Here is a 22,415-nt window from a genome sequence, read left to right as displayed (position 1 = left end):
TTACCAAGGATACGACGGCCTGCATGAGATCACCTAATTTGGACACAATGCCAGAGTGACACAGCATGAGGTCACATCTCTAGATAAATACTGGCCTGAACAGAGACAGATTCGGAATGCCAGAAATTCTCAGAAGCTAGCTAGAAGTAAGATTAATTATCATATATCACGATATCGACGATATCAAGCATATAGTAAACAGTCATGAGGAACCCAGTGATTACCTTCACAATCAACGTTCCTTACCCTGCCAAGAAGAAGTTAAGAAGTATTGAGATGACCTCGTAATAATAATTCCATACATCGAGATTGGGCCTTGTATGGGCATACATGTATGCCCATACATGGGCATACATGTATGCCCATGTATGGACAGACTGTTTTGGGGGACAGATTTTTTTTTGGCTGGGGCCGGAGGACAAAGTGACCATGCCCATGTATGGACGACACAGGTACAAAGCCTCATGTAAGCCCGACCCCTTGGGTCTGGCAAACATTAAAAGTGGAAATAGCAGATCTACAAGCACACAACGTGTCATGATGCAACGTGTTGCTGAGTTTAGATTATGCAAAATTAGATTGTAATTGTGATTATCTCAAATAATTGTGATTAGGCAATTTTGTAATAACTGTGACTCATGGAGAGAGGACAGGGAAGTGACATGCAGCAAACAGGCTTGTTGGCCAGGAATCAAACCGGGGAATCGCTGATCACGCATTAGAGCCCATGTAGTATAGACCATAACCAATTGGCTATCCGGTTGTGCCTCTCCCAGCATGCATCACTCTGTCAGAGAGTGATAGAATGTGAGAGAATATGTGTACAAATACACCAAACAACATGTGGTTAATGAGCTGCAGTTTTATTATGCTCAGAACCGTACAGCAAAATCCAGAGTGTTAATTTATCTCTGAGAGCATACGAAGCGTACATTTTGTATGCTCTCAGGGTTAAATTAGCTCTCAGGATTCCATAGTGCACCAGTCCATACGCAGCTAGAATTTTGACATGCTAAAAATAAATGAATGATTACTGAGTAAGCAGAAAGCTGGGAGCGGGCCACACATGTGCAGCTGGGTGTGTTTTGCTTGAATGAGCATTTTCATCACGTTTTCATCACACAAGAGAGTTGAGTTAATAAAGCTCAAGTTCATTGTGGAACATGTGACGCTATAGATATCTAGGCTTCACTATAACCTCATTCCCACACTTGCTTCCTTCTTGTACAGTATATTATTAGTAAGCCGGGAAACGGGGTCAGTGATTCCTGTGTTGAATAGCCCCCCCCCCCCCCCCCCCCCCCCCCATCCGGCACGCTCTCATTGGTCTGTTGAGTTGTCAATTGAAATGTCAACAGGACAGGAAGTACAAAGATGATATTTGACGGGTTCAACAAGTTTGTTTCTCAAACGCCAATCTGGGAACCCATTCGGTAAAACATATTTTTTCCCCTTTGTTTTTGCCTCTGGGGGCACCACTTAGGTTGGCTCCTCCCCTTTCTTAGTCCACTTCCTCCCGGGTGTTTTTGTGTTTATTCCTACTGACAACAACATTACATGTTTAGGGCAGTGGTGCTGACAGAATCTGTCTTGAGTGATTACTCAAACGCTGACGAAGGCCATAAACGTCGGAACGCCTTCGTTATTTATGACACTTCTGCTGCGGTACATTGAAGCCTTAAAACCGATCTTGTGAGTACGGATGTTCCTTTGATGATCATAAATGTCTAGAATCTGAGGCTTGGCATTGATCTTAGTTCCGTGAGTTGAGCTCGCCAAGACTTTGATTTCTCAACAAGTTTGATTCATTTAATTTAATATGGCCTCTGATAGAAGCAGATTTTCACTCCTTGTTTTGGAACTCCTTGTCATCCATCGGAGTGTGCGAGCAAATGGAAATCTTTTAAAAGGATCCCTGGCTAATAAGCCAAATTTGCCTCAATACAATACAATTGCCCTCTATAACAAACATTTTAAATCTAAAACACCCTACAATTTTTATTTATTTTATAGATAGTATAATTTTACTCAAGCGGGACAACGCCTGTCGCAAGTTCTGCCCTATGGAATGTTATTAGCATGTCTTAATAAAAAAACAACTTTATACTTCCTAAGGTTAATATGCGCATCAAAACAATATTTAAAAAATATATGTATTAGCACATGCATTTCATACATTCCATAGGGCTCATATCATCCTTCATTGTCATGGTGAGCGACACTCACATCCAGATGATGATGCCAGACTGATTACACTTACCGCTGCTACAGGAACCAATATCTCCACGAAGAGTCCGGCTAAAGAGTGCTTAATGTCTTTGTCTTTAACTTCCAGGAAGTACTGGGCACACTCCTGGAGAGAGAGAGAGAGAGAGAGAGAGAGAGAGAGAGAGAGGGGAGGGAGGGAGGAAGACAGACACACATTTAAGAAGAGGGGTAAAAGTGTCGGAGTAAAGGGATGAAAGGAGGAGAGAAAGAAATGTTAAGCATCATCCATAAATTCATCAACAATTCCCAAACTCCACCGTGTTTTGGTTTTAGCACAAGGAACCAATGAATATGAATGAATGAGTCAGTCAGTCAGTCAGTCAGTCAGTCAGTCAGTCAGTCAGTCAGTCAGTCAGTGTTTATCTGATTACTTGCCAAGTATGTGGATTACAATATGTAGGAGAGACGAGCAACTCCATAGCAATTAGAATAAGCCAACATAAATATACCATTAATAATGAAAAGGATACCCATTTGTTAATTGTTCAACACTTTATGACACATGGAATTGAGGCTATAAAGGTATGTGGCTTGGAATACAATGACCGCTGGACAATTGGACAGAGAAGATTCCATGAAAAAGAATGGATCACAAGACTTAGCACAAAATATCCAGGTGGTTTAAACTTTTAAACTGCCCAACAGAACTGAAACCCTTCACAAATTCTCACTAAACTAAACAATGGAGTTGATCACCTACATCAAACCACATAGTTGAGTGGGAGATCTCATTGTTGAGTTAGTGAGAATATTAATGAAGACACATTGATACCAAGAGCCATCAGCAATTGGGCCATCAACAGGGAGCTCATTGTCTTCCAAAATGGAGGTGTGAACAGCAGAACTGTAGATATGCTAACTGGATTCCAAGCTTGTAACCTTTTAGCACCTATCCCTTAGTTATAAAATATAATGTAAACACATCTTTAACTGGAATTAAGAAAGAGTGGAAATAATTTTAAATCCGAGGGTCTGCGGTTACCATGACTCAGAGAATTGACGCCTCTGCCCTGCACAGTCAAACAGAAATCACAAACCTTTAAAACAGAAATAGTCTATGTAAGTTTAATTACACAGTCAGTGGGGCAAACGCAGTCCCCACCAATATTATTTACGATTCTGTGCTTATCGGTACATAACTCGGACGGCGCTGAGTCGACTAGCAGACCATCGGCCGGTCGCCGCGGGCACTCGCGCCTGGAGGCGCTCGGGCGCGACTCCTCGGCCTCAAGGTCTGCTGAGTCGGCGCGCCTCTGTCATGGTCAAACTTTATTTTGAATGGAACTCACAAAGCCTTAATAACATAAATAGTTTATGTAAGTTTAATTAATTGCAAAACATGACACCTCTTATTCAAAACAGATGGCGAATGCACCTTCTCTTTATAGGGCCTACACAGATAGTACCACAAACTACCTGTGAGGCCTCTTTGAATTGAATCTCATAGTCAGCAGTCAGTCAGTCAGTCAGTCAGTCAGTCAGTCAGTCAGTCAGTCAGTCAGTCAGTCAGTCGATCGATCGATCGATCAATCATGTTAACCCATTCAATCCGGGATATATTGAATATATATATATATATATATATATATATATATATATATATATATATATATATATACACATATATTCAAAGATTCGCACACAATTTTCTTTAAAAAGAATAGCAGATCTACAAGCTCATAGGCATGAGGTTGTATATCTGCTATTTTTGAATTGCCAAAAGACATCTAAAAGATGACACAGATGCGTTCCCGGATTGAATAGGTTTAAACGGTAACAGTCAGTACCTGCATGAACTGGAAGGAGGCCTCAAAGTCCTCCACGGGGTACATCTTGATGCGGAAGAACTTGACCCCCATGATGAGGCTGATGGTGGACTGGACCACGTAGGGACTCTGCTCCTTCTGCCTCAACTCCTTCAGCTCTGAGATGAACTTCTTCCTCACCGCGGGGAACCTGAACGTCACATAATATGATGGACATGGATTCAAGCAAAAATAAGATCTCAACACTCAAAATGTTTGTAAGACCAAGTCCTTATGTGCCATTTGTGAAATATTATGAAAGGAGCCCCCTTCCCCCCCCCCCCCCAGAGACACTCCTCCGGCTTTTACAACACTTGGTGTGTCGATCGTCCTCGAGCGAAATATTCGGTGGCTCTTGAAAGGTTAGTAAAAAAGCTCAAAAACGCTGGTACTGGCTGTCTTAACTCTATAAACGCCATTGACTCGAAAACGCGTCAATTACTACTTAATCCACCCACGCCATTCACGCGTTTGACGCGTTGGATTTGCGTTCATTGTTTAATCTCTGATCGCGCTATGCTGCTTAAAATCCAATGTTATTCTCGAGTTCCACTTACTTCACCCATATCTGCATCCGGTTTCATGTCCTGGGTTCCGTTTCCGGTTTTTGATTATTTTCCCCCAGTCATTTTCGTCAAGAATAGGTAAACAAACGGTTTTTCACACGGTATGACAGACAAACGGACAGATTCTCTTCTATAATCTATGGTCTGGGTGACGATCAGTCATCGCCGTCGTGTATCACATCGTAATTTTGGCGATCAAAACAATCTGGGACGACGTCACTTCCGTTTTCATGTTTTTCCCTGTCTAATCGCTCAAGAAGGTTAACAGTGACCCCAGGAGCTGATCAGGCTGTCATGTGCTGCTCTCTAGTGGCGGATTTGTGCTGCGTCTTTATAAAACAGTCTGATCAATTATTTTCATGAAAATTTTCAAAATATAAAAATAAAAAAAACTCGAAAATTGCTGGCAATGGGGAGTACTTTATGAAAATACTCTGGCAGTCAAAGAGTTAATTAGTTAACTAATTCTGGCACTCAATTAGGCCTGACCTTGATTAGTCGACCAATCAGTCGAGGGGAGTCTGAGTCGACTGCCAATCTCTTAGTCGAATTATAAAAAATCTTTTTTTTCATTATTCGACTGAGAGATAGGATATACATCATGATTTATTGGGCGAAACAAGGCAAGTATATGTTAAATTAGACATTAAGCACCCCTACAGCCCACATTCCAAATGGAATGTTCCGTCTATTGCATAACATATATTTTTTGCATGATTCGACGAGATTGGCAGTCGAATCAGACCGATTCGACTGCCAATCTCAGTCGAATCATGCCCAAAAAATAAATAATTGTCGACTATAGGCAATATTTGGCCAATCAGATTCGACTATAGAAATCCTTAGTCGGGACAGGCCTACACTCAATGAGTTAATGAATGACGTAAGTTACTCTAGTCTAGTGCCTGGGCTTTGAACCCAGAACCTTGTGGTCCAAAGGTGAGTGGTCTACTGACTGAGCTACTGTACCCCCAGACACACATACAACACATTCAAGGTTGTATTATAGCCAGTGTAATTATTGTACTACTTTTACAAAATAGTGTCTGGTTAGGTTTATTTGCTGCTATAAAGGTTAAGGTAGAGGTGCAGGCAAGAGTGCGCTGGTGTGTACTGTACGTGCCCATAGTTCAAATATGATTTGCAGACAGCACTCCTCAGTCCTATATTTAGAACAGCATCTGGAAAGGTGATGTGGAGGGAATGTGTGTGTGTGTGTGTGTGTGTGTGTGTGTGTGTGTGTGTGTGTGTGTGTGTGTGTGTGTGCGCACGTGCGTGACAGACAAGCGTTTGGCAGTGCAGAACTATGAGAGACAGTGAATAACTCTCTGTGTAATGCAAAGTGTTTGTGTGTTTAAGGTATAAACAATGTGACTGATCTCGCCGTGCAGATAGCAACACTAACAGGTACTCTATACTTATAGCTGCAAGGGCAGTGTCGCAATGAGACGTTGAGTGAGCTTGTAGATCGGCTATTTTTGGCACTTGACACTGGCGTGGTGCAACTGAGTACAAATCAGACTTGCGTCAATGTGACGCCCTGTACCGTCCTATGGAGCTGTGACATTTAGCAGATGCTCTTATTGTGAAAGGTCAGAGTAAGGACGTGATTGTCCAACAAATTTCTTTTTGCTCTTCTAAAATTCTCATCCAAATGCAAGTTGAAAATATTTTTCAACTATTCATTCTTTCACTGTCTTTTTAGGAAAAACACAATTTCATTTTCTTATTATTATGCTTGCAGACGGAAATGAAAAAATATGCGGCGCTCCTATTAGAAAACAATTCAAAACATCAGGAAAGAAACCCGCCTTGGTGAACCCGCCTTGGTGGACAGCCTAAGAGATGTTTGTGTACCTGGCTGTCAAACACTACACTAACTAAACAAACTAACTGGGGTAGCAGTTTAGCAACATTCCTTGCATCTGTTTAGCTAAACTTCTTACAGTAGTACCACCATGAGTTAAAAAGCTGATTAAAAAAAAACATGTAGACTAGAGTATATCGCAAAATTTTCCCCGACCATTTGAGAGCCCCACAGCTTCTAGAAATGGACTAAAACATACCTTTTTAACTAATTTTACCGCAAAAAGGATCTTAAAATAAAATGTTATTTAAAATTGTATTATTATAAACAATTTCCCCCAATTTTGCATGGCACACACACGCACGCACGCACGCACGGTGGACACCTACCTGGACTGAGCTACGACCCCCACAACTTCAGCGTACAGATCAGCCACAATGTGCATGTTTCCTGTGTTGGGTCCCAGATACCTGCATGAGAGAAACATCACAAACACATGACATTAACTGAAGACACAGTCAACAGGTCACATTCAGGGGTGTTTTCAGGTTCAGGGGTGGATTATTCACGTTCACGGGTGAATTCCAGAAAGCTGTCTCAAGATCTCTTGAAGTGGAATTAAGGTGCGCTCAGTAGAGTGCAAATGTCCACCAGGTTGACATCACATCCTATCTCCCTCCATCTTTCTGTCTGTCTGTCTGGGATGTCTGTGATGACAATGTTTTGGGGTTGTTTGCAACGTGTATGAAAAGCCATGGGATAAAGGGCAGGGATGAAGATCTAGACGTAGCATACAAGGACTGAACTCTGCTGGGGTCCACGCAGACTGAAATGATGCAACAGCATACTTGAGCAGACGTCCGTCTGGGCGTGTCCGCATGAAGCTCAATGTTTGTGACTGTGTGTACCTACTACTAGTGGAATTGATGTATTATCAACCACAATGCAACTCTGACGACTTGTCATTGAGGGACAGGAGCGAGAGCTCGTGAATTGTATTTGCACGGACACACACTCAAAAACCTTTAGAAAGCAACTGGCAACTAACCGATCTCACATTATTATTGCCTCAAACATGACAAAAAAAAAACCCACAAGGGTCTCCAAAAACCTTTGGAGTCTTTTTCCTGTCTCACTCCAATTCTTCTCAACAAATATCCGTTTAATGAAGTCCTCTTCCATAGAAGTCTGTAACTTTGCCCAAAGCATCTCTCGTAATTCTACATTCATTCCTGAAGGAGATCAACTGGGTGTTGTGGGGATCACTGATCATGTCTGTCCTTAGCCTGACACTCAGCCTGAATTTTCATTTGGTTTCACTCCATTATTCAGTCTGAAAGCCCTCTCAGTGCAGTAGTTTTCTGAGATGGGGGCGTGGCCAAAGTGGGACTCTTTGGCGATTGGCTCATACTGGATCATCCCCATCGGGCCGGTTAAATTCTTTACCGAGAAAAACCCCGCCTTCCACAGCGTCACCAGACCCCTGAATCGCCAGAATATGTTTTTTAATGGCCGTGGCTAGCGGTTGAGAGGCTGAAGCCAGACTAGTCTGTCCTGGTACAGTTCAGCAGGTCACAGTAGAGTTCTCTCTTCTGTATGAGGCTTTTTCTGGTGCGAATCACTGTTCTCTGCTTTCTTTCCCATCTGAATGAAGGGAGACTTCTTTAAGGGCGGCAATCTCCTCATCCTTCCCTTTCTTCTGTTCCATTGCCTGAAACGTGTTCTTTGCCGTTGTCATCCGTTTTTCTTTTTTTTTGTGGACTCACTGTGGACACGCTTTTCTTTTCTTTTCTTTTCTTCATGTTATTTTTCCTGTTGCTGCCGGTAGTCATGGCTTCCAGCTCCCACTTAATGTCGTGTGGTAGTCCCGAGTCTCCCGACTCCTCCAGACTGCACTGAATAACTGCTAGCTTGCATAACGTCTTCAGACTAGGACTTAAGTCTAAGATGTATAAATCGTCGGGTGTGTATCCTCCAAAGAGGATGATACGATCTCCCGCCAAGCAACAGCACATCCTAGACATCCAACGCGGTGGGTCTTTCCCCCTGGGCTCAACCTTGGTCCAGTGGAAGGTCTCTGGACTGAATTTCCACAGATCGTTGAAGGCCAGGTCCCAGTTTTCACCACCAAATATGTACAGCTCTCTATCGTAGGTAAAGGCTGAATGCCACCAGCGTCCTTCTGGAAGAAGCCGCGCAGGAGGCGTGCTCAGCCAGCAGGCGGTCTCTGTGTCAAACACTCTGATGTCGTCGATCTTGTCCTGGTGCCATCGTCCCCCAAAAACAAACATCTTTGTGCCGATGATGGTGGCAGTGTGACACGACGAAGCACGTGCCAGAGTGCCTCCGGTGTAAATTAAAGACCAGACCATTGCGGTAGTGTCCAACTTGTAGATGTCTGACTTGCTGATGTTAGTCCGCAAGTTGAATCCTCCAGAGACATACATGACCTTCCCCAGGACACAGGCCGAGTGGGCGCTCCTCGGCCCCGGAACAGTCCCACAAACCTTGGGTGTGAACCACGCGTGGGTGTTGACATTAAATGCATAAAGCACGTTGCAGAAGTCCATCGCGAAGTACTTGAACCCTGCCCAGATGTAGATGATGTCTTCTATCAGCACGGCCGTGTGCCCGCCACGCATGGAGGGAACGTCGAGGGGACGTTCTCCTCCTTCGGTCGCCACCGGAGGCAACTTCCTCCAGCGCAGAGACACTGTGTTGAAGACAAGCACATCCATCTGATCCGTTTCTTGGGTCTCCTCTCCGTCACAGACCCCTCCAAAGGAGTACACCTTATGTCCCACTGCCACAGCAGCATGACGCGTTCTCTTTGGTCCACCTTTCAGGTGCACCGTCCAGTGCAGCATTTCTGTGCAGGTCAGACATTGTCGAGAGGAGTCGACAAGTCGCCCTCTGTAAAAAGTGCGCTACCACTTGTCTATTTGTACAAGCGGCACAAACGTTGCACAATGCTTTGGCCAATCCCTGAAGCAGATGGTTTTGGTTGGCCATTCAGGGAAGCCGCAGTGAGGTGGCGGTTTAGATCAAGTTGAGCTGTCTGTTAGCGCAGCGGCTCTCAAAGAGGGATCCTTGGGGATGTTCCTTGGGGTCCCCAGTAAAATGTGTTAGTAGAGCATCACAATCATTTTAACCATTTTATCCATATTTATATGTTGGCTATTAACTCATTCATTGCCAAGGACGACTTTGACAACTTTTTTCCAAAAGCCCAGACTGCCATGGACGACTTTGACGACATTGACTAGTGTGTTTCCACTAGATGGCGCTGTTCACTAACACATGAGTGACTATTTCATGCTCAGACAGACAGATCCAGGAGATCACGTGATCCCAAGATTTCCTCTTCCATTCACTTCGTGGTTAGCGTACTGTATTTGGGGAAATACTGGCCGTATTTTGCTTTCCTTTTTTCCCCCTGCATTTTTGACAAGACATACTATATTCATATCCGGAGTTTTGGACAACTGGAATTGTTGACATTTGTGTTGTTATTATGTTTGATGTGATGGTCTGCTTACCCTTCCTTGTACTTGAAGTGTTTGAAGGCCAGGTTGATCACTTCCTGGATCAGTCCATCTAACAGAGGATGCAGGGGGATCTGAGAGGGACAGAGATACAGCAGGGTGATTTAATTTCATGCTCTATTATGTACAGGCTTTCCTTTTTGACCACAATTTAGATATTCTTACTCTAAAGCATGTTGTCTGTGTATTTACTCCATATCCCTCTAGTTACAAACGTTTGTTTATAGGACCACAATGGAAGCAAGTCCCCAGGACTTTTTTTGTGTTATCCTTTTAGCCTAAATGTCTCTGTACCTTGTGCTGTTCACATTTCTGACTAATAAAGTATTCAATCAATCAATCAATCAATCAATATTGAGTGCAACCCTTTGCTCGCCATTGTTTAACTTTAGTATGTTTTATGAGGAGAGTCAGAGCGTGGTGGTAACAGAAACACAGTGTGTTACTTGTAAGTGAAATGTATTTTTCAGTCTCGGGCTAGTATGTAAACGATGAGAAAAATTAAACAAACAATTATGCTGGCCTCATCCTTTAAGAAAACGTATCATGTCATTTTGAGATAGAATATTAATGTATCATTATTATATGATGATATTATTGTATGACTGAAGTGTACCTGCTTTAGGACTTCGATGAGGACAAGAGAGAAGATGAAGTCTATGGCCAGATCCCTCCGCTCCAACAAATAGTCCTTCTGTTGCTCATCACTGAGACAGACAGACAGACAGACAGACAGACAGACAGACAGACAGACAGACAGACAGACAGACAGACAGACAGACAGACAGACAGACCAATTAATCGTCATGTAAAAAAAGGAAAAAGATAAAGACCATTACTGTATCAAAATGAATCAACAAACTATACTATCAAAACTGGTCAAACATTGGCCGAATTGTCAAATAATATAAGAATCGTGAAAATAAAGCTCACAGTGCCTCGCGTTGAGCTTGTAGATCTGCTATTTTCACAATATGTATCTGTGGAACCAAGTCAAACTAAAGGTAATGCATCAACTCCTACAATTCCAAGTGCTTGTCAGGGCGGGGGGGTCCCCAGTTCAAATATGATTATTTTGGGGGGGGTCACAGCCTGAAAAGGTCGAGAACCACCGCTCTATTACAGTACATCTGTTCTCTTATACCTCTGTTATATCTGTTCTGTATGCCGGGTTCAGTGTGTATAAATAAAGATGTGACGTTGCGCCGCATTTAGGCGGTGATCTCATGCTAGATGTGGTATGTTGTATTCTCTTTAACTCATTCAAACCGGGAACGCATCTGTGTGTCATTTTAGATTTTAGTCATATTTTATACTTTGGCCATTTAAAAATAGCAGATATACAAGCTCATAGTGCGGCACTGAGTGCCGCGCTAGGAGCTTGTATATCTGCTATTTTTGAAAAATCTTGAAAATGTGTGCAAATCTTTGAATACATATAGTTTTTTTTTTTTTTTTTTACCCAAATCTTTTCTTCTGGGGGGTCCCTGGAACAGCATATTTTGATGGGGGTCCGCGGCCGAATACATATCATTTTTGTCGTTCGGTTGCTTTATCAGTGCTGCTCCCAAATTTTTCACGTCAAGGATCCCCCAAATGATATGTATTTGGCCGCGGACCCCCCATCTCAAAATATGTTGTTCTAGGGACCCCCAGAAGCGAAGTAAAAAATATTCGAAAAAAATACGATTTGCACAAATGTTGCGCGTAAAAAAAAAAAAATGCAAGTTCACGCACGGCACTCGGTGCCACGCTATGAGCTTGTATATCTGCTATTTTCTGAATAGCCAAAGAAATCTTAAAATAACACAGATGCGTTCTCGGTCTTAATGTGTTTTAACAGTGCTTGGTGTGTGTCACCTCTTGGACTTGGTGTTGGCTCTGGGTCTGTACTCGTGGGACTCGTCCTCCAGGCCGTTCTGTCTCTTGTACCAGTCGAACAGCGTCCTCAGGATGGAAGGGAGGCAGTACTCCGCCAAGGAGCTCATGGTGCTGATCAACTAAAAGAGAGGACAACTCATCATAAGTCACAATTACAAATCGTTGACGTCAGACAGAAACCTTGTAATCTCCATACTGTATTTCAAAGTTTTTTGTTTTTGTTTTGTTTTGTTTGTAAATGATAGGGCCTACTTCATTGTATGACAGTAAATGTAGCGAAAATAGTCTATTGTTGTTGTCGGACAAAAACATTTTGCGTTTTCGTAAATGCCCTAGATTTTATTTGATTTCTCTGTTGTGTGAACTTAGAGGGTAACCAAACATGCACGCGCGTGTGTGCGTGCATGCGTGCGTGCGTGCATGTGTGTTGTTCAAGTGTAAGGCAAAGTTTTCAAAATACTGCTCAATAGGCAGCCCATCTATTTGGAGGAAGTTTAGGAAGTTTGGAGAAGGTGCTTCCTGTACCCATCATCTGTTTTCCGGTGTTGGTAATATGGCAGACGTTAGTGTATATGACCTACTGTATGTTGACTGTGAATACGTTCATGTGGGTTGTTTACATTCCGTACATTCTGGACTTGCTTGGATTCATGCACTGAGTCACGTGTTATTTCGATGTTATTTCGAATGTATATATAGGACATCAGAAGCAACTGAAACATATTTGGGCCCTTGTACTGTATTTTATGAACTAGGCGGGTGCCCGTCGGGCACTGGCCTACTCGGGAATGATGCGAGTTGGGAACGTTGCAAATAGGGAACGCATGCCCCACCCTATTTTGCAGTACCCGTTATGCCAGTTGAGTACCAGTTGTAACCATCTGTCTGTGTGTGTGTGTGTCACTTTTGTGCCCATATACGGATATCTCTGACGTACGTACATACGTACAGATATTCCGTGCATTTATTGTAAGAAGATGTGGACTCAAATAAAGACATTAGAATGTGTGCATACCTGGTCAAACTGCGTGTCCTCTCCTCTCTGTAGAGATTTATTCAGAAGTTTCTCCTGTTGTCAGGTGAGAGAGGGGAAGAAAGAAAACGTTCAATTCACGCTCAGAAACACCAGGAAGGGCCCAGGCGGCTGGCGTAGCGGTCCGGGCACCTAGGCTGCTAAATATACCATCAAAATAAAGATAGCATACATACAAAAATCTAATCGACACCAGGAAGATGTTAACGGCTTAATAACAAACACCATCAAGGCAACGCATCGAGTGCGCGCGCACGCGCGCACACACACACACACACACACACACACACACACACACACACACACACACACACACACACACACACACACACACACACACACACACACACACACACACACACACACACACACACACACACACACACACACACACACACACACACACACACACACACACACACACACACACACACACACACCAAGTATAATAAACACAGTGTGACTGAACTGAAATGAACCCTCTGCTGTCAGGGATGTTTTTCAGGGCTTAATGGATATTGAAGCTATCAGCAGCTTTCCTCTGATATAATGCTTCAATGGAGGTTTGGATGTCTGCAGTCGATATATACTCCCTCACCGGCCGAGTCTCAGCCCCTCATCCAGCTCTCAGTCCTAGCTCCTCATATCCTGACTCCTACAAGGTTATGCTGACCCATTAAGACCAGGAACATCTGTGTCATTTTACGATTTCTTTGGCTATTCAAAAATAGCAGATCTACAAGCTCATAGCGCGGCACCGAGTGCCGCACTATGAGCTTGTAGATCTGCTATTTTTTGTGTGCAAATCTTTGAAAAAAATATTTATATATGTTTTTTTTTTTTAATTACTCCAATCTGGGGTCCCTGGAACAACATATTTTTAGATGGGGGTACGCGGCCAAATATATATAATTTTGGGGGTCCTTGACATGGAAAAAATGGAGCACCACTGATATAGCAACATACTGTTAGGATTTAGAAAACATTTTTAGATGTGACTTTTAAGACCCTTTTAATACCAAATTGGCCAAATTGTCAATTATCACTTAAAGGGATATTTCACTTTCAAAAAAACTTTTGGTCATTTTATCTTCTACTCAGGCCGTTGTGAACCCCCCAGACAGTTTTTAAGTTGCTCGATTCAGTATATAGATATTTGATATTCATTTAATCAGACACGCCCCCTTCCTATACAAACCCATTGTAACTTCAAACTTCATTTTAACCATGTTAGATTCATCAAAAACACCCGTCCTTGGTTCTGGTGACTCATACAGCCCCCCTAATACGCGAGGGGGCCGTGTTTTTTCTGTTACTTTTTTTATTTATTTTTAATATTTTCTTTGGAAAATGAAAAAAATTAAATACAGTAAAAAAAAAAAAAAAAAAAAATGAAAAAAATGGTCGGAAAAACACGGCCCCCTCACGCATTAGGAGGGCAGGGTGAGTCACCAGAACCAAGGACGGGTGTTTTTGATGAATCTAACATGGTTAAAATGAAGTTTGAAGTTACAATGGGTTTGTATAGGAAGGGGGCGTGTCTGTTAAAATGAATATGAAATATCTAAATACTGAATCAAGCAACTTAAAAACTGTCTGGGGGGTTCACAAAGGCCTGAGTAGAGGATAAAATGACCAAAAGTTTTTTTGAAAGTGAAATATCCCTTTAAGAAAGAGGCAAACATTGTGAAAATAGCTGATCTACAAGCTACAACGCGTCGCAGTGTGAGGCGTTGTGAGCTTGTAGTTCGGCTATTTTCACAATATTTATCTGTGGAACCGAGTCAAACTAAATGTAATGCCTCGACTCCTCTACAATTCCAAGTGCTTGTCAGGATGGGGGGTCCCCAGTTCAAATATGATTATTTTGGTGGGTCGCGACCTGAAAAGTTTGGGAACCCTTGCTCTAACCGTAATCCCTAAACCTAACCTCTAAATATCTAAGAACCCCAACCTGAATCATGTCCTAAATGTAATCATAACTCAATCAATATTTTGAAACCATAAAAAAACACTTCTCTTGTGAGAACAATGTCTATTTCTCAAATTCTACTATACTTGTGGTCACAACAGTAGTAATACAAGTACACACACGCGCGCGCGCGCGCGCACACACACACCACACAGACACTAACATGGGCGCGTGGGCGCACAAACACACACACACACACACACACACACACACACACACACACACACACACACACACACACACACACACACACACACACACACACACACACACACACACACACACACACACACCTCTTTGAAGACTTCAGTATTAATCATGCATTTTAATGCATTTCGAGGGCATCAACGGTCACTTACAGGTAAGGACAGGTCGTTCCCAATAAAGGTTATCATATTACAGCAGATTGGCCATTTATTCGTCTAGACGTTTTCTACCCAAATAGCCAGACTGCTGAAATATAATAACCTTTTACTGGGAACAGCCGTCCTACCTGTTAAAGTGTCCTTTGATGCTCTCCAAATGCCAGACAGTATGATTCTTGTAGCTCTCACGCAGTTAGTTTTATTCGTTTGGTTGTTTTACGACAAGCAAACTAATTAAACATAGTTTAGGGCTAGTGATGTTATATGATATGGTATTAAGGCTTTAAAGGGACAGTTCACCCCAAAAATTCATGGATATTTTTTTGTTTTTGTCGCATTCCTAAGCCAATAATTTGATGTCCAGCGGACCGGTAGGCAGTGGTTCCGGTAGGACACACAAAGAGTCTCCTTTGTATCTCCTACCGGAACCCACTGCTCGTCATCAAATTATTGGCTTAGGAATGCGACAAAAACTAAAAAATAACTATGAATTCAAGTCTCCATGGGGTGAGTAATCGAAAGAAAAAAAGTCATTTTGGGGGTGAACTATCCCTTTAAGCCTGTGTGATTTGATATGGAGTGAAATTAATTGTGTGAGAAAAAGCAGTTTCACCAAAAACACGCTTCTTCAATATTCAATTCAATCGAAAATGTAATCGATACAAGAGAATAATCGACAGTGGCAGCCCTAGGTTTTACCCTGTCTCTTCTTGGCTCCTGAATTGAACTTTATCCAAAGCATACTCCCTGTTAAAATGCACCAGAATACAGGAAATTACATAATACTGTGTTAAAAAGTTTCTGGGGGACCCGGAAACCTTTTAATCGTAACAATTTATTTTTGCTTAGCTTTTTACACTTTTCAAGTTCTTTTTTTTCCGTAGGAAGTTGTTGTTTTGTTTATTTTGTTTTGTAAGGCGAATTTGGGTATCTAAATAAGCTCAATAGAAATTGCATGTATTATTGTTATTACTATTATAATTTTTACGCTATTATCTGTGGTAAAAGTGTTGTTTATGTGTGTGTGGGGGGGCCCAAAGAAAATCTCCTGGATTTTTCACAGTCCAATGTTGGCACGTATGGTTTCATCATGAACACACACACACACACGCACGCACACACGCACACACTCACCAGCGGCTCCGCCATGATGATGCGGATCTTGCGCTCGGACAGCAAGGTGAAGTTGGCAAACAGGCTCTTGAGGACGAACTCGCCCGGCTTGCTCTCGGGGTCCACGTTGACCGGCGCCATGGCGACGGGGCCCTTCCTCTCTCCGGGGGTCCCGCTGACTGGAGGGAGGGGCGGCTTCAGTCCCACGGGAGAGGCTGCAGAGACAGAGACAGGACAGTAGACCGTGAATTGACGAAAATGTACACAAATTTACAAGTCTCTCCAGAGAGAACTGTTGACTCGAAATTCGTCCGCTTCCTTACCTCCTTCACAGGTGTTACCAATGATACTAATGTCATTGGAGACAGAGCTAGCTCAGCGTAGACACCTACAGAGAGACAACTGACCCAGATTAGCCTAATTTGTACTCTGGACCTAAAAAGAGCTGGATTGACAAGGATGGCCAGAAGTCACACGCACGCACGCACGCACGCACGCACGCACACACGCACACACACACACACACACACACACACACACACACACACAGTCTTCAAAGCTTTGATTTCAGCCAATGAGAAATCGGAATACCTGGAATATTCCGATTTTATCTGCGAAGTACAAGCCACACACATGCACACTCACGCGCACGTGCACACACACACACACACACACACACACACACACACACACACACACACACACACACACACACACACTCTTCTTTGGGTCCTGAGTTGACAGCTGATATTTAGTTGTCTCTGACGACATCAGTAATAGAGCTTTGCAGAGCAGAGTGAAGGACAGACTGAGAGACAGACAGGTATCTGGGAGAGTGTGGCAGAGAGACAGACAGACAACAGACAGACAGATGAACAGGAGGGGCTCATTCCAGTCATGTGCCCCATTGAAATATTGTACCATGACACACGTTCTTAAAATAGCACAACCTCTTCAGTCCTGGAGGCGGATCACATGTTATGAAAGGCAAAAAATGCTCCTGGTGCAATCTGGGGACTTCACGCACACACACACACGCACACACACACACACACACACTCACACACTCACACACTCACACACACACACACACACACACACACACACACACACCCCCCCTTGTGGGGATGCCAAAAGCAGGATAGTGACCACACAGAAAACTCTCACACACACACACACACACAACCACACAGACATGTGGCATGCTCACACACAGCTACTGTGCGTGTGTATGCGTGCACACACACATGTGTGCAAACAGCTCTCCCTGTGAGAGTGAGTTAACCTTTGGTGACCTCTGTGTCCTGCCCCTGAGACTTTCACTGAGAAGACCGACGTGTAAACACTCTGTCTGAATAGGGCTGACGCACTTCACACTCACACACACACACACACACACACACACACACACACACACACACACACACACACACACACACACACACACACACACACACACACACACACACACACACACACACACACACACACGTATGTTTGTAGTATTACATGGGAGACCTTCTGTTGACTGAGATCCCTTAAGGCAAACTATTCAGTTTAACCACTTAGACGGTCTATTCTTGCACTGTAGTTGGTAAGTTCTTTTTCGATCTACACCAAATCTAGCCATCAGCTATTTTTTGCGAATGTTCCCCCCAGAATCGGAATGCTGGGGTTCAAATGGTTAAATGTTCAAGTATAAAGTTATATTCTATCTGTCCTATAATGGAAACAGATAATTCTCTGATTTATTGGACCCGATCCTGACTTGGCAGAAGAGCAAGTTGGAAGTTCTCCAAAAGAGCCTGATAATTGTCCCATTTCTCACCAAACTGTCTGCACATAGATCAGAGGCAAACAGTGATTGATTCCCTGTAACCAAAATTGCAGGAGTATTTATCACATAAAAGGTAACAGAGATTCTGGACAAACAATGAAGCTTCCTTAAGCCATGAAGACCGGGAAAGCATCTGTCATTTTAGATTTGAACCACTTCAACCATTATCTTAATCTTCTTAATTAACTTTGGCTATTCAAAAATTGCATATATACAAGCTCATAGCGCGCTTGTAGATCTGCTATATTTTTTTAAAAATCATGAATATTTTTGCAAATCTTTGAATATATATTTTCTTAAGCGAACATTTTGTAACTCAAAATCTCTGCTTCTGGGGGAGTCTACAAATGTCTTCTAGATCCTCACAGTTTTTGAAAAAACCTAATGTTGCTATAATCAGTGGTTCCTTGCAGTCATTGTAGTGTTGTGTCCTGTCACGCATGACAGGACACAACACTACAGACACTGCAAAGACTCTGACTCTGTGATTCTCAACGTGAAGTCCGGGGACTACCAGGGGGCAGGGGCCTTCGAGGGCGTTCCAGTGGGTCACCAGCAAAATGATTTGATACCTAGGAACCAGTGTTGATTTCGTCGACTAAAACTATGACGGAAAAAGTCTGTCAACTACCTTTTTTCACTGACAAAAAACTAAATAAAAACTAAATAAAAAGTAAGCTATGATGACAAAAAATATGACTAAATATATTGACAATTTCGTCGACAAATAAAAACTAGGGAGTGTTAGGGAGTGACTAGTGGAGCAGAGATCTAGTAGAAAACAAGTCATTTTATGTTTGGTTGCGCTCGGGTGTTGCGCTCTGAAAATAGCTGATACCAGGTAAACAATGAACCTAGCATCTTCTAGGTTCTTTCGACTCCATTTTTCACAACGTGTGGTGGTGCTTGTGATGGAAGAAGAAGTATGAGAGCATGCACACTCGTGCGCACAGCACACACACGCTCACAGGTGCACGACGTGCACACTTACCAAGGCACTTGATGAAACTGATGACACTGGCCCGGCTCCATCTTTTTGGCACGTCCATGGTGCACACCACACACACACACACACACACACACACACACACACACACACACACACACACACACACACACACACACAAACACAAACACACACACACACAAAGACACGGGAAGTAGGACTGAGGCAACACAAACAAGTGCTACCAGTGGAATGGAGAACAAGGCAGGATTGCCCTTTTCTATTCTACGGGATACAAACTACACTACCCGTGAAAAATCAGACCGCATCCTTATCAAATGAGCCGCCTAATGTCTCCATTGCTCCACCGCGACAGTGTGGCCCTCAAGTATCTGACAAAAGTACCTCGTCAAAGTACTATGCTAGCCTAATCTAAAGCTAAAAGCTGCAGGTACTAGCGCCATTCAGGGCGAAGTTTGGGGGTTCTCCCCAGGCTGGCAGAGGGAGAGAAGTGCCCAGGATTACAGTTTAGGCAATTGGCACTGGGTGAAAAAAAAAAAGGGTTACAAAAATCGAGGGATACATTTTAAAAGAGGTACTAGCACCATCATGAGGGTGGGAGGGTACAGGTAAATATCCAGACAGCAGTAATCCAGTAATGAAGACGGTTGTATAATCCAGTTAAGAAGTATCTAGCTTAGGTATTACGAAGACAAGCAGCCGTTGATCCATCTCTCAGTCAGTGGTAGATCAGTGTCATCATGGTGGATCAAACAATGATCAGACGTATCCAAGTTGTGTTTAGTTAGAACTATCTATGAGTGATCTACTGCATGATGTAGATCACCACAGTGCATATAGAATCCAGTGACACTGATGGCCCATCCATCCTGTAAGCATTTAGATTGGTACAAAGGGAAGACCGGAGATAATAACTAAGAAATATTCCAAGCGGTATTCTAAATCCATTTCTTGGTGGAGCTGAAGCAAAGGGGGGCTTTGCAGGGTAAACCATCCAAGACCAGAGAGGGAATGAGAGAAGTATCACGGAAGAGTGTGTTACACAACTCTTACAACACGTTCAAATCCGTGCAAACGTAAGAGGAGGAGATCACCCCCGTGCAACACGGGGGGAAGACCCCAAACAGCCATAGTAACTCTTAGCAACACGGACGAACGCCTGCCTGACTGTGTTTCCCTCACGGCGAGACCACTTCAGCGTTGTCCTCTTTACTCTGAGATAACTCCACTTCTAAAAATAATCCCGTGAGGCCTTCTTCTTCCCAACGTGCATCCAAAAGTGTCCCCTCTCTGAAATAGACAGAGGACAACGAGAGAGACGTGCAAAACCACTTGTTTCGTAAGTTGAACAGGAGATAATATTCCTCTGCTTAGTGGACCAAAGCAGGTTGGCAGGGTTTGGGAAACCGTGGGCACAGTGTGTGCGACTCTGAGGCAAGGCGACCCCCTGGGTTTGCATGCATGAGCTCTATAATAAGCCTTACAACCAGGGTATCAGCCTCGCCTCCTCCAGCGAGTGGATGACATCTCTGGAGTGTCCGGTAACGTCTGGCGCCACTCCCGGTATATTACGGAGTTCCTCCTCCATGATGCTGTCGGTGGGTTCTCCTCCAGAGGAAACGCGGCCACCCGGCCCGGCCTCCTTCCCCTCTTGCAAAGTTTCAGCTATAGTAGGGAGGTGGTGTTGAAAAGCTGGTATAGGGTTGGTCCTTCAGGACCTGAGGTGGTCCAGGTTTTTTTTTTGTTAGCAGGTTTAGGAGTCTGTGCTTCTGACCGAGGAGGGAGTGGGGTTGGAATTTCAACACTGCCCTGTGAGGGAGGGGAGGCCAAGCAGGGAGAGGAGTGGGAGGCTATATATAGTCAGCCGCCAGTCACTGCCTTACATTCCCACCACTCCCACTGTGACCTGCACGCCACAGACACACATATGCATGCACACACACACACACACACACACACACACACACAGACGCACGAGCACAGGCAAATGGACACTGCTGCTGGCCACATAGACTTCCGTGCACACGCTGTATGAACATACCCTATATGTGTACATATTATGTGCATACACACAAACACACATGCACATACCGTATATGCATGTGCACACAAACACATGCTCACACGTGTATATACACGCATGCACACACACACACACGCACACAGATAGTTCATATCTACACCGTGGAGCTGGATTGACCAGAAGGATGGCCAGAAGTCACACACACACACACACACACACACACACACACACACACACACACACACACACACACACACACACACACACACACACACACACACACACACACACACACACACACACACACACACACACACACACACACACACAGTCTTCAAAGCTTTGATTTTAGCCAATGAGAAATCGGAATACTTGGAATATTCCGATATTATCTGTGAAATACAAGCCACACGCGCACGGACACACACGCACACGCACTCGCACACGCACACAAAAGAACGTAGCAACAGAGGAGACTACTCACATAGAGGTAATATGTGAGTAATGTGGTTAAGCTCCAAAGCACATGGAGCACTAACATTACATGGAAAATAAGGTAAACATCTAATGAAAAAACACACGTGTGTATGTCACATGAGCCAGGTGTGTGTGTGTGTGTGTGTGTGTGTGTGTGTGTGTGTGTGTGTGTGTGTGTGTGTGTGTGTGTGTGTGTATTTGTGTGTGTGCATATCGTCTCTGTCGGGTGGAAACCTCATTATGTCCATTTTCAGGATTCAAATTCAAAAGTATAAATAGTAGCAGATCTACAAGCTCAAATCACGTCGCTTTGCATCGCGTTCAGAACTTGTGGATCTGCTACGTCTGTGTACGCTGTAGTATGATCGAGTAGGACGTTCATTTAGGACGTTCATTTACAAAAAAAATAATGGAGATAAGAGGTTTTTGCCCGACAACAACGATAAGCTAAAGTAAGTAATCAAATAAACCTTTATTGATAAATGGAGGTGTTATAACAGCAACCACAGTGATGATGAAACACAGGAGGAATACTGAGCTATTTAGCCCTAGATATCTGCACTGAATCAATCCATCCATCCATCCATCCATCCATCCATCTACAGACATGACATCTGACTTCACTCTAATCACTTCACCTTTCCTGAAAAGCCTTTTCCCCCCCTTTGCAGTGCCTGATTTGTCTTAATGTGAAAAGAGGCCAATTCACACCTGGCACCATTTCACGCTTGGCTTTGTTCCCTGACAATGCTTGGA

The 22,415-nt window shown here is 43.4% G+C and overlaps 2 protein-coding genes across 10 annotated transcripts in view; both read right to left on the bottom strand.

Annotated features, from left to right (window-relative positions):
- Window positions 1–19,312, bottom strand: part of fryb (furry homolog b) — a 102,729-nt gene extending 83,417 nt beyond the window's left edge. For all 9 annotated transcript variants that reach the window (XM_080434998.1, XM_080434990.1, XM_080434993.1 and 6 more), the window contains exons 1-9: window positions 19,184–19,312; window positions 16,377–16,570; window positions 12,888–12,941; window positions 11,852–11,991; window positions 10,608–10,698; window positions 9,986–10,065; window positions 6,836–6,916; window positions 4,056–4,224; window positions 2,261–2,353 (exon numbers count right to left, since the gene is read on the bottom strand). In XM_080434998.1, the coding sequence (XP_080291124.1) occupies window positions 2,261–2,353; window positions 4,056–4,224; window positions 6,836–6,916; window positions 9,986–10,065; window positions 10,608–10,698; window positions 11,852–11,991; window positions 12,888–12,941; window positions 16,377–16,570; window positions 19,184–19,241 (960 nt within the window). In that variant the 5' untranslated portion in view covers window positions 19,242–19,312. The remainder of the gene's footprint in view (window positions 1–2,260; window positions 2,354–4,055; window positions 4,225–6,835; window positions 6,917–9,985; window positions 10,066–10,607; window positions 10,699–11,851; window positions 11,992–12,887; window positions 12,942–16,376; window positions 16,571–19,183) is intronic.
- Window positions 8,129–9,313, bottom strand: LOC308090060 (kelch domain-containing protein 3-like; the record flags this gene model as incomplete). The annotated part of the gene is made up of 1 exon (XM_080435091.1): window positions 8,129–9,313. One exon carries the CDS (start codon window positions 9,311–9,313, stop codon window positions 8,129–8,131), a length of 1,185 nt encoding a protein of 394 aa, XP_080291217.1.
- Window positions 19,313–22,415: the final 3,103 nt, after the last annotated feature.

Source organism: Gymnoscopelus braueri (assembly GCF_963280865.1).
Source record: "Gymnoscopelus braueri genome assembly, chromosome: 8".
Classification (NCBI taxonomy): Eukaryota; Metazoa; Chordata; class Actinopteri; order Myctophiformes; family Myctophidae; genus Gymnoscopelus; species Gymnoscopelus braueri.
Note: the sequence above shows the minus strand (reverse complement) of the source record. Positions and strands in the feature narration are given on the sequence as shown.